Raw genomic sequence first — 16,648 nt, forward strand, 5'->3', positions numbered from 1 at the left:
GTGAAGATTGGCATAACATTTTGGCTACTTTCATACTGATGCCTTTTTGCTCTCTTTTTACCGTGGTAAAAATGCAACAGAAATACAATCCCTCTTCACACCACTGCACTGCAGGTGCATGCATGTGAAAAAGTTTCTGCATGCTGCATCTTTGGTGCTGTTTCCAAAACCGCAGCAAAAATGCAGGCCCCCATTGAAATTAATAGAGAACGCATCAAAAATGCATCTGCATTGCGTTTTTGGTGCGCTTTTTGAGTCACCTGTCCAGGTTGACAAATGGGCAGAAGCCCGCAAACTTAGCGGGGGCTGATGACAGGTTAGTGCCCCCCCCCCCAGCAAATAACTTTTAATATTGCTTCTTCCGTGTGAGATCTAATGCAAACAACGGTTGATTTAACCTGATCTAATAAAGATCTAACAAACTGCATAAGATTTTTTCAAAAATTTTGATATGGGGGGGGGGGGGGGGGGGGGGGCTAGCCTGGCAGAGGTATCTCTGTGCCCATGTGAATGAGCCCTAACATATTAAAAGTAGAATTTTTTTCCCATTTTAGATTATGGGAGGGTTATAACCCTTGTCCGATTTTTTTCACCATCTGTGTCCCCTTTTTCCGATTTCCTCTCACTTCCTGTCCTATAGCTAAACAGGAAGTGGGAGTAGTTCCCTGTAAATTAAGAGAATTATTTGAGAAAATTTCTCCTCTATTACTTTTCTGGGGTCATACCTAAAACTTGGGATTTTCCTTTATTTCACTTTCAATGATAATGGTAAACTGGACAAATAGATAGTGTGAGTCTCCCTAACTGGAGAGCACACAGCAATAAAAACTGACAGGTGTTCTAAGCTCTTCACTCTATCCAAAACAAAAAAAGTTTTGCCTTTAGTTATACTTTAACCATTTCAGCTCTGGAAGGTTTACCCCCCCCCCCCCCCCCTTCATGACCAGGCCATTTCTTGCAATGCTGCACTGCAACGCTTTAACTGACAATTGCAAGGTTGCGTGATGTTGTAGCCAAACAAAATAATGACCTTTTTTCCCAAAAATAGAGTTTTCATTTGGCGGTATTGGCAAGGAAGGGATTAACATCAGGGATTATCAAAGGGTTAACTGTGTTCCCTATGAGTGATTGCTAACTGTGGGAGGAGCTGCTTTGACTGGGGGAATGTAAAGCTCTGTGTTGTTGCTTATCAGGAACACAAGATCAGCACATTCCTCTCTCACAGAACGGTGGTCTGCCTTGTTTACATAGGCAGATGGTCATTCTGCCTTTCTCACAAACGATTGGCGGGCCCCAGCGAACATCGCTTCCGCCAGACCTGCTGATTGTCTCCCACTGTGTCCAATCACAGCGAGAGTAGGTCGCTGGCAGCGCACGTGCCCCAGACCCGGAACTGTCAGATCACATACCAGGTATGTGATCCGGCGCAGAGGGGCCGCCCTGCCACTGTAGATCTACGGTGGGCGGTCGCTAAGCAGTTAAAGTATTTGTCAAGCCAAAGGGATTTTCTTGTTTTTTCTTTTTAGTTTTGGTTTCTTTAATTATTGTTCCATGATTGGTAGTCATCAGGGAAGAACAATTAAAGGTTAAGCTGACCTAACCAATCCAACTAAGCCTTCTCCAGATGTGGAACCCTCTAGTGTGCTATTGGTTTAGTGCAGGCAAATTTATTGATTCATGGTAAGTGTGAGTCGGGAATCTGGGTCAGGGTTTACTGCAGGTCAGGCTCGATGACTCACAGAGGCAGGTCTCTGGTGTGTGTCTCCCTGGTTCTGGAAGTTTAGAGAAACTTCTAGAAGTTAGTGGGTGCAGGCCAGGAGGGTTAATCTGCATACTTAGGGGAACGTGGCCAATCCCCGAGCGTACTGTTCTGGTATGGTGGCTAGGCCAGCCCTTAAATAGGGATGAGTCATGCTAGCCAGAGTTGGGTTGAAGATTGAGTGCTGAGAAGGCTGTCTGTGGCCTAGGAGGGGTTTCGTAGGTCTAGGGGTGAACCCATCTGCAGTATGGGCTCAGGTTGGCTTAGGAAGATCTATTCAGCAGAGTGGTTTGACTTGGAATCTTGCATTCTGGGACCATTGTGGAATTTGGGGTGGTTTTTCTTTTGTAATAATTTTATGATTTGTTTTATGTTGGAATTTGCTTAAAATTTTGAGTGGATATCGGTGGTAATATCACCATATTGATTAGTATTGTGAATGGTTTTATATATTTTTTTCCACATAAAATCACATCATAAGATATTGAGAAGGTTTGGGTGACACGTAAAATTAGAGGAGGCGCAATCCCCAAAACACGGTTTATATGACTTGGAATCTTGCCTGAGAGCAGTGCGAACAAGGAGGACAGAGTGAGTACATCAACACACCCAGGCAATGAACAAAAAATAATTCCTCAAAGGGTGGGATGTTAACAGACCAGCAACAGTAGGTAATGTAAAAGTACAAAGTTCCCTAGGAGTGATTACTAACTGTGGGGGATGTGTTTAGACTGGGGGAATGTAAAGATCCGTGTTCCTGCTTAGCATAGGATCAGCACATTCCCCTCTCACAGAACGGTGGTCTGCCTTGTTTACATAGAACATCAGATAAAAAGTTGGATCAATAAAAACAAATACATAGCATGTATGACTGCATTGAACAAAACCAACAATAACCCATTGATACCATTACCATTGGTAATGGGACAGAAGAAATTCCAACATGTTTCAACAAAGATAGTGGAGGTCTTCTTCAGGGTCAATAGGTTATGCAGTTACAGATTTTTCAAGGTTTTTCCTATGTGCTGAAGATTCAATGGATGGAAGTCATAACACAAGAGCAGGGAACAAAACTGCTATAAGTGTGCCAGCAAGTGAGGGGGGACATCGCTGCCAAACAGGGCTCCAATGCCAAACCCAAAAACCCCAAAAGGGACCAGGGCAAATGAGGGACTGGGGAGTCTCAGCAATGGCTCCCGGAATCTTAATCATATAGAGTGCATAGAGTCACTAGGGGTATGGTTAATGTAATGCATCAATGTGGTCAGCAGGTAGTGTCAATTGAATTGGCCAATATTTTTTCTAAATGCAAAAGGCCCCAGGGTCGAAGAGAGGAATGGAGATGAAGCGTTGGTTACAAATAGTGTGCCAATCCAAGTAGAGACATGTTACATCGGACTGCAGCGCTCCACCATAGCTTGTGATAGGTGATAGTCCCAATGGTCAAGTCGAACATTGGGTGCTCGTTTGTTCGCATATGAGGCATTCGCAGAAAATTAGAGAACTGCGGAGTGCCCCAAAATGCACTCTGAGCCCTTGTATACACGGTCGGACATTCTGACAACCAAATCCGTTGGATTTTGTCCGACGGATTTTGTCCGAAACTATTGCATACACACGTTCGGACAAAGTTGTCGGAAAATCCGATTGTACATAACGTGATGACGTTATTTCATTACGACGGGACTACGTTCAAGCTAGTAGCCAATAGCTTTGGTCTAGGAATTTGTTCTGAGCATGCGTGGCACTTTGTCCGTATGAGTAGGCTACACATGATCGGAGTATGTCCGATCAGAACATGTTGTCAGAAAATTTTATAGGCAAGTTGGAAAACTTGGTCCGTCGGATATTCCAACGGAAACAGTCCGATGGAGACCACACACAGTCTGATTATCCGACAATACGGTCTGATCGGACACATTCCATCGGAATCTCCGACTGTGTGTACAAGGGCTTACACTCACGGTTTCCAGCATGCGAGGATCTGGACCAACGCCATCCGTGCCCACATTCTCCACTAATTGTGAAAATCCGGGGTGATTAGATTCAAGTGGTGCATGCAATTTTCCAGAAACGTGCCACTCCAGACTGCGTTTTTAGGGCATGGCAGCCCACTTTTATTTAAAGGTAACGAAAAAGTTCAAACAAACAGTAATCAACCCTTGCAGGGGGTTCCATCATCCCTGTATAACCAAACGATAACCTCCTGGCTTACTTGCTGTCAGCTTCGTGCTGCTTTGGTCACAGACTACACCTGCCTGCTTCAAACGTACACACAGACTACCAATTGTCTCCAAGTCTGAGCACTGACTTCTCTTCCTGGGACGTTTATGAACCCAGCCCACAGGTGTACAATTAGTATTCCTGCCAAAATCAGGCATATACTGCTCATTTGCACCTGTGACATGGGGTGGCAGTGCAGAGTATATAAGAGTGCATTGAAGTGTTTAAGGGGAATCCTATGACAGAATTAAGAAAAGAAATGACATGGGGTCCTCCCCAAAATCCATATCAGGCCCTTAGATCTGGCATACATTTTAAGGGGAACTGCATGCCAATTTTTCTTTTAAAAACGGCACGGGGTCCTCCCCAAAATCCATACCAGGCCTTTAGTATAGATCTTAAGGCGAACTCCACACCAACATTTTTTAATAAAAAAGCGTGGGGGCCCCCCCAAAATCCATACCAGGCCCTTTGGGTCTGGCATAGATTTTAAGGGGAATTCCATGCCAAAATTCTTTAAAAAATTGGGGTGGGGTCCCCCCAAAATGAATACCAGATCCTTACCCAAGCAAGCAGCCTGACAGGCCAGGATATGGGAGGAGGAGCGAGCGCCCCCCCCCCCCCTCCTGAAAAATACCAGGCTGCTTCCTCCCCCAAAGCACCTTGTCCCCATGTTGATGGGGAAAAGGGTTTCGCCCCCACAACTACCAGGCCAGGTCTGCGTGTGGGGGGCTTATTGTAATCTGGAAGCCCCCTTTAACAAAAACCAGTCCATACCCCCCCAGTCCATACCAGGCCCAAAGGTTCACATCACACAGATGCTCCACTTGACAGACTAAGGGACCCCCCCCCCCTCAGGCACGATATTTCATTTTTATTGTTTTAAATTAAGCATTATTAAAATCACTGCTCCTGAAAAAAACTGTCCTTGCATTGATATATGTCCCCTGGGGCAGTACCCGGGTCCCCATACACTTTTTATAGCAATAACTTTCATATAAGCCTTTAAAATAAGCACTTTTGATTGATCATGTTCGTGTCCCATAGACTATGGTAGGGTTCGAATGTTCGCTCAAACTTTTTGCCTGTTTGCATGTTCTGGTGTAAACCAAACGGGGGGTGTTCGGCTCATCCCTACTTGTGATGCAGCAGAGCAGTATGCAAATGGCGTCTCCCACATAAACTTTGAACTTTTACATTACCTACTGTTTATGGTCTTTTAAAATCCCACTTTTTGGAGGAATTATTTTTTGTTCATCGTCTGTATTAGGAATGTGGGCAAGAAACAGTATATCCAGTTAGCTGGAAAAATGTATTCTAATCAACGCACCCAGGGATTTTCAAGGGGAGAGACTGCGACATGTAAAAAGCTTAGCTTAAAGTGTAACTCCATTTTTCTTGAGAAAAAATAATTCCCCTCTGGGTGATCTATGTACACTGCAAGGATTTTAACAAACTTTGTATTCTGAAGAAATCCTTGTTTGTTGCTCTGTGCCCCTGTGCAGTGTGAGTCATATGGGGAGTAATTATCAACCAGCTGCTTCAGAATCAGGGCTCTAATGAGGAGAGTTGCTGGGTCTGCATCCCTTTAAACAAGATTTCCTATTGGGAGAATCTTACCCTGTGCTGATCACATACACTCTCCCAAGAAACAAAACTCTCTAGCAATACACACCAAACTGAGCAATTTGTCCATTGGCCTCTATAATATCTGGAGATTAGTTGGAGACACTGGAAGAAGGTGAGGATCAGAGGAGACATGATCAAACAACCATTTTACACAATGCAGAGGATTAACCCGTTCTACAATGAGTATAGCAAGCATGCTTTACTGCATATACAGACTGATTTTACTGTTGTGGGTTTAGTAACACTTTAATGCCCAGCCAAACCAATGCATTTTAAGATTCTGTGCTGAGCACACACTTCACGGCATCCTCCCCGCACACTGACCTGGCTCTCACTGACAGTTCCTGTGGGACAGCCAACTACAACAATCACATGATCAGGAAACCGCCGTCTCCCACTCACTTACAGGGTCGACCTTGGCAGCAAGGCGTTCATCCACTGCAGATTTGTCATTATACAACCACAGCATTGTTATATGTGTGTTGCTTTTAAATCAGGGGTCTCCAAACTTTTCAGTATGAGAGCGACATTATGTATTTTACAAATATTTGCGGGCTGAAAACATTTCTTTCATAAATCAATAAATAATTGAAAAAATATGTTTTATTTGGATTCGAGATTATATTATTCAGATTAAAAGTGAAGGAACTTTAGTAAAACAAAGCAAAGGCTCCCCTTGCATCAGAGTCCCCATAAGAGCCCCACTAACTTCAGGGTTCCCATTTGAGTCTCTCTTTCACCAGGGTCTCCATCAGAGCCTCCTTGCATCATGGTTCCCATCAGTGTCCCTTTACATCAGAGTCCATATCAGAGTTGATGGATTTTAGCACATTGCCGCCTCTCATCAGCAGTGAAAGCAGGCAAGTCAAAGGCACTCCATAGACTTTTATGCCAGCCACAGTGGAATGTGGGAGTTTTGACTATTGTGAACTTCTATTGATCAATGCACTACAGTTTCTGGGTGAAGCAGAAACAGAGGAGGGGGAGAAGCTTTATCTTTCCAAGCTGCAGTTTGAATAGCTCAGTCTTTTGCTGTGGGAATTTGGAGTGAGCAGGTCTCCCTGTATGGACTAGCCAGTGGTCGGAGCAAAGGTTTTCCCCTCAAACAGCTGGAGACCAGAGAGAGAGAGGATCAGGGTGTGTGGAAACTGGGAACCCAATACTGGAGAAATTCTCATGCTCCACTGATGGTAGAGCTCTACGGCCAGGTAAACTGAAGATTAGAGTCACGCTGAACCAGAGGACACCTATCTTGGTAGAACTTCCGTGGAGGTTTTACTGGATTGGTGACAGGGCCATGAGGCCACAACCTGTTGCTGATATCAGAAAGTAAGCTTCTAAGGACTATAAACTTAACCAATAGCTTAACATACTGCCTACAGATTCCCATCGGACCTACACTTATGTGCACCAATGGCAAAATGGGCTCCAACGTTAACCGGCTGGAGGTCTAGGGTGTAGGCTTGTATCTGTTTGGATAAGCCGCCCTATAAAGACTCCTGGTATTGCTTGTAGAAGTAGGGGAATTGCTGCAGTAGACCTGGGCTATAATGGAGACTTTGGTGACTGGGGGAGGGTATCTGGGAGACCCTGCTGTAAGGTGGAGGTTCTCTGGGGACCCTGATGTAAGGGGAAGGCTCTCTGGGGACCCTGATGCAAGACTGAGGCTCTCTGGGGACTCTGATGTAAGGGGGTGCTCTCTAGGGACCCTGATGTAAGTAGGGGCTCTCTGGGGACCCTGATGCAAAGAGGAGGCTCTCTGAGGACTCTGATGTAAGGAGAATGCTCTCTGGGGACCCTGGTGTAAAGGAGAGGCTCTCTAGGGACCCTGATATAAGCAGGGGCTCTCTGGGGACCCTGATGCAAGGGGGAGGCTCTCTGGGGACCCTGTTGTAATGGGGGGCTCTGGGGACCCTGATGTAAGGGGGAGGCTCTCTGGGGACCCTGATGTAAGGGGGAGGCTCTCTGGGGACCCTCATGTAAGTAGGGGCTCTCTGGAGACCCTGATGCAAAGAGGAGACTCTCTGAGGACTCTGATGTAAGGAGAATGCTCTCTGGGGACCCTGATGTAAAGGGGAGGCTCTCTAGGGACCCCCTGATGTAAGGAGGGGCTCTCTGGGGACCCTGATGCAAGGGGGAGAATCTCTGGGGACCCTGATGTAATGGGGGGCTCTGGGGACCCTGATGTAGGGTGGGGGCTTACTGTTTTTGTGCGTGTTTGCTAAATTAAAGTGGGCTGGTCTGGATGAAGTCCAGGGCCAAATTTTTGTCCCAGTCCAGCCCTGCTTGTGAACCACTATAGTACTTGACATCAGCTAAAGAGTAAATGTGGACTGTAACCAGTTACAATTTTTGAATTGCACTCATATACACCTTAAGTTTTTTGAAAAAACAGAAGTGGGAGATTTCCTTTAAGGGCCAGGGAATATTTAAAGCTGAACTCCAGGTCAAATACAGAGTTAAATGAATTATTACTTAGAGGTGTTTCACTATCCAAAGGGTTTGTATTTTTGTCAATATAGTCCTGACATTTACAGAGCCCCACTAGAATGAACAGCCAGGCTGGTGACTTTTCAATGTTGCAGTTAAGCAATAAGGCTAGGGGTCACCTCCCTACCTCCAGCCAAGGATAGGACAGAGAAGGAGTAGCAGCAGTTTGCAAAATTGCTCACACTAATCTCTCTTTCTGTCTGCATATGCGCATGCAGCATGCTGATTGGCTGCTAACACTGACCATCCCTCTACCGGTCTAAGAGCTGTTGTACAAGGAATTATACGATACAGATAATAAGCCATATTCAGGTAATTACAGTAGAAAAAAAACTCTTTTTGTTATGTTTTAATGAGTTCATAACTGCATTCATTTCTGTGTCTACATCTACCATTAAAGTAGAAACCATTACATGAAAATTGTGTTTAGTAGAATGAAAAGGCCACAACATATTTAAAGAACTTCAATAATTTATTTAAATATTAGCACAATATAATTTAAATACTGTTCATTGTTCTAGAACCATTTAGAAGTATTTACTACTCGCTCTCCTTCTGCAAAAAGATAAAGAGAAAAAATGTAAGGTACAAGAAGTAATTTTAAGAAAATTAAGTGACATAACATTTAAAAAAATGCTGCTATACCTTTCCTCCAACGTCACGGCTCTTGGCCCTGAGCTTGTTGACCTGGGACTCAGCAATGTCAGCTCTCTCTTCGGCCTCTTCAAGCTCATGTTGGACCTTCCTAAAGCGGCCCAGGTGAGCATTGGCTTGTTCCTCCTGAAGAACAAAGTTAATCAATTGTCAAATTCCAAGTTGTATTAAAAATTTGGTCTAAAGTCTAACTTGCTAACTTGCTAATCAGTCTTGTCTATGAAAAAAAGGCTTCTGGAAAAGTTTTTCTAGAAAAAAATAAGTTTGCACTTACAGATTCCTCAGCCTGCCTCTTGTAGGCCTTGACCTTCAGCTGCAGTTTGTCTACCAGGTCCTGCAACCTCAGGAGGTTTTTCCTGTCTTCTTCAGTCTGCAAAATAAAATTAGTATAGAGCATTCAGAATATACCGTAAGAGTCATGTTCATAACAAAAATGGTTTAATCCAAGAAATGCCTAAAAACAAGAAGTCCTTAGGGATTTTCCATACTGAGTATGTGTACTAAGATACTGTACCTGGTAGGTGAGTTCCTTAACCCTCCTTTCATATTTGCGAACTCCTTTAATGGACTCAACTCCACGTTTCTGTTCATTGTCCAGCTCATTCTCCAGTTCACGTACCTATGGGGAACATTTTCAGAAAAAAAATTTGTTGGAATTTTTGTATTTGTTCTCTAATCTTTACCACTTTTTCATTTAAAATACTTACTCTGACTTCCAGTTTCTGGAGCTGCTTCTTGCCACCCTTCAATGCCAGCTGTTCAGCTTCATCCAGACGGTGCTGCAGGTCCTTCACAGTCTGTTCAAGGTTCTTCTTCATTCTCTCCAGGTGGGCACTGGTGTCCTGCTCCTTCTTCAGCTCTTCTGCCATCAGAGCAGCCTTAAGTAGTATAGAAAAACAGTCAGTGGGAATGTTGACTGGGGGTAATCTATGCTATGAGTTTGTAGAGAAATGAATACATACATCAGTGATGGCCTTTTTAGCTTTGTCTTCAGCATTTCTGGATTCCTGAACTGTTTCCTCCACTTCATTTGTCAGCTGTGCAATGTCACTTTCTAATTTCTTCTTGCTGTTCAGCAGGCTAGTGTTCTAGAGAAACAAATATGTGGGTCATTAGTTAGCATTTAATGAAAAAATGTAACGTTTATTGCTAAATCTAAATCTAATGATAATTAGTAGTAGATTCTACCTGTGAGTGCAGGAGCTGCAGACGTTCACTGGCATCCAGAAGTTCCTGTTCTGCCAACTTGCGAGATCTCTCTGTTTGTTCCAGAGCGGACCTAGACTCTTCAATCTCAGCTTGTTGCAGATTGTTTCTGCGTTCAATCACAGCAACCTGTTCCTTCAGGTCTTCCTGTCCTCTCAAGGCATCATCTAACTGCAGCTGGGCATCCTAGATGACAAAAAGTGTGTGATCATAATAAACCAACAATCTGACTACTTTGAATAGAATGAGACTAGAACTTTTTATATGATTATTTGCACTTTTTTGGGATACCTTCAACTGTCCTTGCACATTTCTGAGCTGTTTCTGTGCCTCAGAAGCCTGGCGGTTGGCATGGCTAAGTTGGATCTCAAGTTCATTCAAATCTCCTTCCATTTTCTTCTTCAGTCTCAGAGCATCATTTCTGCTTCTGATTTCAGAGTCCAGTGTGCTCTGCATTGTGTCAATGGCTCTCTGGCTGTTTCTCTTCAGCTGTTCAATTTCCTCATCCTTCTCTGCAATCTTCCTGTCCACCTCAGATTTGATCTGGTTCAGCTCAAGCTGGACACGGAGGATCTTGGCTTCTTCATGTTCCAATGATCCCTTTAAAAGAGGAACACAATATTTAAAATTAGACTGGACCTCAGAAAGGTCATGCCAAAATAAAGCCAATCCATGTTATATTTTGAGTTCTATACCTCAGCTTCCTCCAGAGCAGCCTGAAGATCACTCTTCTCCTGTTCAACCTGCTTCCTGGCCTTCTCCAGTTCATTGATAGATTTTCCAGTCTCACCAATCTGTTCAGTCAGATCTGAGATCTCCTCTGGTGAAGAGATGGTCAAACAAATGTTACACATCTATTCAGTGCACGTACTCTCATCAATGAAAAATTATAGAAATACAGTAAGTAAGCAACATACGTTGCAAGTTCTTGTTCTCGCGTTTCAGGGTTTCAACTTGTTCTAGAGCCTCTTCATAAGCATTCTTCATCTTGAAGATCTCAGTGCTCAGGCTACGAGCCTCTTTCTGTGCAGCCTCCAGTTCAGCCTGACCCTCCTCATACTTCTGCTTCCATTCTGCCAGGACCTGAAATCATGGACATACTGTATATAGAATATGTATCCAAATAATTGAAAGTTATTACAGTTGTATTATGCCTGCATATTTACCTTATCAAAGTTTCTCTGTTTCTTGTCAAGAGAAGCTGCTGCACTATTTGCTCTCTCCACATCGACCATGAGATCTTCAACCTCAGACTGCAACCTCTGCTTGGTCTTTTCCAGGGAGGCACACTTGGAGTTCACAGCCTCAACCTGTTCCTCAGCATCCTGCAAACGCTGAGCCAGTTTCTTCCTGTAAAGAGAATAAAGAACAATATTATGTACTGGTACAATAAGAGTCTATTAAAAACAAATCTCTTTTGTTTCTATTGTAAAATCAATAAAAAATATTGGAAATAAAAACAAATTTCCTGAGTTTCAACTTACTTGGCCTCCTCTAGCTCCTCTGTGCGCTGAATGGCATCAGTTTCGTATTTGGTCCTCCACTGGGCAACTTCACCATTAGCCTTGGACAGAGAACGTTGAAACTCAGCCTTGGCCTCCTGTTCCTCCTCATATTGCTCGCGGAGCAAGTCATTGTCATGGCGAGCAGACTGCAGGGCATGGGCAAGGGCATTCTTTGCCTGGAATATGCAGATAAGAATTATGTCAAATACATGTAATGGCATTGTAGGAAATGTACTGTTTCAATATTGTTTGTTACCTTTGACTCCTCTTCAAGCTGTCTCTTGAGTTCCTCAACCTGCTGAGTGAAGCCCTGTTTGCCTCTGGATAGCTGAGAAATTAGAGACTCTTTCTCTTCTAGCTGGCGAGACAGCTCACCTAGAATCACATGAAAGCAATATCACATAGCATTAAAAACAATGCATTTAGTAGGCACATCACAGTGCATGTAGTCAAGTATTTCTTCACTCTTCTGAATACTCTTGGCATGTCATTGGTTTTGTACATTTTATTGGCTTGTATTTGATCTATTAAACACTTCATTATATTGTTACATATATTACTTCTATTATATGAGTACAGTAATTAACCTACCAGTCTCAGTCTGCAGACGAGCTTTCTGGGTAGTGAGGTCATTAAGTAAACGTAGATGTTCATCATCCTTAGACTTGACTTCACTCAGTTGGTCCTCAAGCACGCGGTTAACTTTCTCAAGGTTGGCCTACAAGAACATTTGGTAAAATTATTGTCCCATTCCAAAATAAGGATTAAAAAGAAACATGTATTTTCAAGACATTTCTTACCTTAGACTTAGAGACGCTCTCCAGGTTGCTGGCGAGGTCATCAACCTCCATCTTTAGCTCACTCTTTTCTTTCTCCAGCTTTTGCTTAACACGCTGCAGGTTGTCAATCTGTTCTCCAAGCTCAGCAACACTGTCAGCATGCTTTTTGCGCAGAGCAGAAGCAGTGGCTTCGCTTTGAAGAGTAGCTTCTTCTAGATCGCGTCTCAGTTTCTGGAATTCAGCTTCACGCTTCTTGTTCACCTCAATCTGGGCAGATGTTGCACCTCCAGCTTCCTCAAGTCTTTCACTGATTTCTTCAAGTTCTCTAGAGAGATCAGCTCTCTGTTTCTCAATCTTGGCCCGAGCTGCCCTCTCAGCTTCAATTTCCTCCTCAAGTTCTTCAATACGAGCCTAAATAGAGCAGGTTATTATTGTTGGGATTTTAATATTCATAGTTAAATAATGAGAAATTAATATAATGATATTAGGATCATGTAATCCATCTTTTACCTGCAGTTCCTTTATCTTCTTCTGCAGTTGAGATCCAAGGGATTGTTCATCCTCAATCTTTCCCTGGAGTTGGCTGATTTCAAAGTCCTTCCTGTGAATCAAGGTTAATACAAGTTATAAATGCGGCCTTCATTTTCAGGTTTTTCTTAAAAAAAAACCTAGAGATCACTCCTTACTTTTTTATCTTTTCGTCAGATTGCTGCTTATCATTTTCAAGATCCATGACGGTTTCCTGGGACAGTTTCAGGTCACCTTCCAGCTTTCTCTTGGCCCTCTCTAGGTCAAGACGGAGTTTCTTCTCTTGTTCCAGAGAACCTTCCAGCTAGAAGTACATGCATTTATTTGAATAATTTGGCCCCTTTTTAAATACCCAACAGATTAGAAATGTTATTTTGAGATACTCACATCATCTACTTGCTGTTCCAGCTTTGTTTTTGCTTTGGTCAAGGAGCTGACTTTGTCTTCCTCGGCTTGAAGGTCATCAAGAGTTTGCTGATGAGCCTCCTGAAGAGCTTTCTTTTCCTTGGAAAGTTTGGAGACATTTTCATCAAGAGAGGCCAATTCTTCAGTAAGATTTTTAACCTATAAATAATGGAACAAAGATTAACATACATAATTATACTATATTAGAAAGTAGACTTTGCATTTGTGTATTTGAATCAGGAAGTGGACTTTACGTTTCTTGTTGCTTATACCTTATTTTCTGTTGCATGTTTTTCTTTTTCTACTTTTGCCAGAGTGAGTTCCAGGTCATCAATGTCTTTCTTTAGCTCTGAGCATTCATCTTCCAGTTTCCTTTTCTTAGCTGTCAGTTCAGCATTGCTTTCTTCCTCATCTTCAAGTCTCTCATTGAGCTCCTTGAGTTTTGATTCAAGTTGAATTTTGTTCTTGATGAGACTTTCACATCTCTCCTCAGCATCAGCCAGAGTCTCAGATTCCTTTTGAAAAAAACATTTTTTTAGGCAACTGGGAATTTTTGGATTAATAACAACTAGATATCACTATAAATGATTTTTTAAATAGTGTTTTGCTATATAATTCTACATACTGCCTGGACATGGAGCTGTAAGTCATTCTTTTCCTGCAGCAATGAGATCATTTTCTGCTCTAGTTCTTTCTTCTTGGCCTCTGACTTGGCCAGAGCTTCCTTGGTCTTTTCAAACTCCTCTTTCATATTTGCCATCTCTTTCTCAGATTCTGCACTCTTCAGGAGAGGCTTAATCTTGAAGTACAGTTTCATCCATGGCCAATGTTTGACATTCATGAATGATCTGATATTGTACTGGATGACATAGATGGCTTCCCTGTTTAAGAAATGTCACATATCAGGTAAATATGTTTATTATCAAAAATGTTGTTTTGCCTCTATAGCTATCATTACTAATATACTTTTGTGAGTAGAAAATCATTTTTACCGTCTTTCTGTCATCTTCTTGAACTCAATTCTCATCAAGAAACCTCTGCAAAGAGCCTGAGTACGAGTTATAAGTTGTGCCAACTTTTCATCTCTCATCTCTTCCAGTGTACCCAGGAGACCAGCTTTGAAGAATACCTTAAGAAAAAAAAATAGTCATTTAAAAATTAAATATTATAAACTATTAATGCCGCGTAAACGCGGTCATACTTACCAACAGGATAAGCTCCATCGGCATTTCCGACGGAAAAATTTAGAACATGTTCTTTATCTAAGTCCATCGGTAATGCTGACAGAAAAAGTCTGATGGGGCATACACACTGTCGGATTATCTGACTTATCAGACTTTTTCTGTTGGAAATTCCTACCGTGTGTACGTGGCATTAGATCTACCATTATCTGGGAGCTGCTGTCTGCCGTACCTTGGTGTGGCCAAATTTGTACTGAGTGTGGTCAACATCAATAGAGCCCAATAGTTTTTCTGCTGCCTTCTTGCTGTCAATAAACTGCCCATCTGGGATTGCACTGGCATTCAGGACCTTGTAACTTTAGAAAAAGGAAACAGTGTGGAATAGATAATGATCATTCTCGAAGTGTATAATAAACCATACATATCTAAATAACTAAAATGTTCTATTTCACTTCCAAATCTAATGGCATTGTTTACCCCTAATGATCCATTCGTTTATATTATTATTATTATTATTATTATTATTATTATTATTATTATTATACAGGATTTATATAGCGTCGACAGTTTACGCAGCGCTTTACAACATTGGGGTAGACAGTACAATGCAATACAATTCAAGACAAGGGGAATCAGAGGGCCCTGCTCGTTAGAGCTTACTAAAATGTTCTATTTCACTTCCAAATCTAATGGCATTGTTTACCCCTAATGATCCATTCGTTTATATTATTATTATTATTATTATACAGGATTTATATAGCGCTGACAGTTTACGCAGCACTTTACAACATTGGGGTAGACAGTACAATGCAATACAATTCATATTACCTATACAAGTATGTTTACAATGTGCATGAAAATTTACCGTTGCTTAAAGTCTGCATAAATAATTCTGCTGGGGAATCCCTTTCTGCAGATTCTGATACCCTCCAATACACCGTTACATCTCAGTTGGTGAATGATCAAGTGGTTATCCATGATACCTGTGAGAAATCGTGTGAAAAATGTCAGTAGTGACCACAAAAACTATAGTGCCTTCCTAATGTTTAATGTTTGCAGCATGAACAGGATAATAAAATTGTACCTGGAGTTTTGGTCTCATTGGGGATCAGACAACGCACAAAGTGAGGGTGAGTGCTTTTCAAGTTGGACATTAGCTTGTTCAAGTTTTCCTATAACACACACAATATAAATTAGGATTTTCTCCTCTGGCAGAAATTATGTAAGTGTTTATGCAGATAGAAAAGTCATACTAACTCTGAACAGGCAAGACACAGTCTGGAAAGAGGATCCCTTCTTCTTCTTTCCACCACCTTTGCCACCGGCAGCATCTGTTAATAAAACACAATGGAAGAGTCATCATAGATCGTAATCTAAATGTAATAAAAAAAATCTTAAAATAAGAAAGGAAGAGGGAAGTTACTCACCATCAGTAGCATTATAGCTAGAGTACAGGAAGGACAGCAGTTTCATTGAAGATTTCTGGTACAGCTGGATAACAGATTCATTCAATGGATCCTTATTCTTGTCAAGCCAGCCAGAGATGTTGTAATCCACAGTACCAGCATAGTGCACAAGAGAGAAGTGAGCCTCAGCCTTTCCTTTGCCAGGTTTGGGCTTCTCAAAGTTCTTGCACTTGCCAAGATGCTGCTCATACAGCTTGTTCTTGAAGGATGTGTCAGTGGCCTTGGGGAACATGCACTCCTCTTCAAGGATGGAGAAGATGCCCATAGGCTGATAATAAACAATAAATGTTACTTTAAGTCTGTAACTACAAATAATTTGAAATTTTTGGTTTCATAATATCATTTCCATATGTGAAATTACCTTCTCAATAAGTTCGATGCAGGCAGCCAAGTCCATACCAAAGTCAATGAACTCCCAGTCAATACCTTCCTTCTTGTATTCCTCTTGTTCCAGGACGAACATGTGGTGGTTGAAGAACTGCTGCAACTTCTCATTGGTGAAGTTGATACAGAGCTGTTCCAAGCTGTTGAACTTTATGTAAAATAAAGAAATGAAAACAGATCCTTTGCTTTGAAAGACATACAAACCTAAAACTGTTCAAGAACTTACATCAAAGATTTCAAATCCAGCAATATCCAGCACACCAATATAGAACTGTCTTGGCTGCTTGGTGTCGAGCTGCTGGTTGATACGAGTGACCATCCACAAGAAGAGTTTCTCAAAAACGGATTTGCAGAGGGCACCAACAGAGTTGTTGACCTAAAGAGCAGAGCAAAAATCATGTGTTATATATTACAGAAGGCATAGTTATGTTTGAGTATG

General features: G+C 42.1%; 1 protein-coding gene across 1 annotated transcript in view; it reads right to left on the reverse strand.

Annotated features, from left to right (window-relative positions):
- Positions 1–8,554: 8,554 nt before the first annotated feature.
- LOC143987625 (uncharacterized) overlaps positions 8,555–16,648 on the reverse strand; it is a 79,113-nt gene continuing 71,019 nt past the window's right edge. The window contains exons 53-80 of the mRNA XM_077486508.1: positions 16,436–16,585; positions 16,187–16,357; positions 15,787–16,093; positions 15,617–15,690; positions 15,444–15,531; positions 15,225–15,342; positions 14,592–14,715; positions 14,171–14,307; positions 13,804–14,059; positions 13,451–13,693; positions 13,161–13,337; positions 12,932–13,077; positions 12,756–12,846; positions 12,267–12,656; positions 12,058–12,184; positions 11,723–11,841; positions 11,446–11,642; positions 11,128–11,311; positions 10,879–11,044; positions 10,657–10,781; positions 10,253–10,561; positions 9,944–10,147; positions 9,718–9,843; positions 9,463–9,633; positions 9,270–9,374; positions 9,030–9,125; positions 8,747–8,881; positions 8,555–8,656 (exon numbers count right to left, since the gene is read on the reverse strand). Coding sequence (XP_077342634.1) covers positions 8,642–8,656; positions 8,747–8,881; positions 9,030–9,125; positions 9,270–9,374; positions 9,463–9,633; positions 9,718–9,843; positions 9,944–10,147; positions 10,253–10,561; positions 10,657–10,781; positions 10,879–11,044; positions 11,128–11,311; positions 11,446–11,642; positions 11,723–11,841; positions 12,058–12,184; positions 12,267–12,656; positions 12,756–12,846; positions 12,932–13,077; positions 13,161–13,337; positions 13,451–13,693; positions 13,804–14,059; positions 14,171–14,307; positions 14,592–14,715; positions 15,225–15,342; positions 15,444–15,531; positions 15,617–15,690; positions 15,787–16,093; positions 16,187–16,357; positions 16,436–16,585 — 4,551 coding nt within the window. The 3' untranslated portion in view covers positions 8,555–8,641. The remainder of the gene's footprint in view (positions 8,657–8,746; positions 8,882–9,029; positions 9,126–9,269; positions 9,375–9,462; positions 9,634–9,717; positions 9,844–9,943; positions 10,148–10,252; positions 10,562–10,656; positions 10,782–10,878; positions 11,045–11,127; positions 11,312–11,445; positions 11,643–11,722; positions 11,842–12,057; positions 12,185–12,266; positions 12,657–12,755; positions 12,847–12,931; positions 13,078–13,160; positions 13,338–13,450; positions 13,694–13,803; positions 14,060–14,170; positions 14,308–14,591; positions 14,716–15,224; positions 15,343–15,443; positions 15,532–15,616; positions 15,691–15,786; positions 16,094–16,186; positions 16,358–16,435; positions 16,586–16,648) is intronic.

This window comes from Lithobates pipiens, unplaced genomic scaffold (assembly GCF_037356315.1).
Source record: "Lithobates pipiens isolate NorthernLeopardFrog02 unplaced genomic scaffold, aLitPip1_a1.2 Scaffold_1, whole genome shotgun sequence".
NCBI classification, from domain to species: domain Eukaryota; kingdom Metazoa; phylum Chordata; class Amphibia; order Anura; family Ranidae; genus Lithobates; species Lithobates pipiens.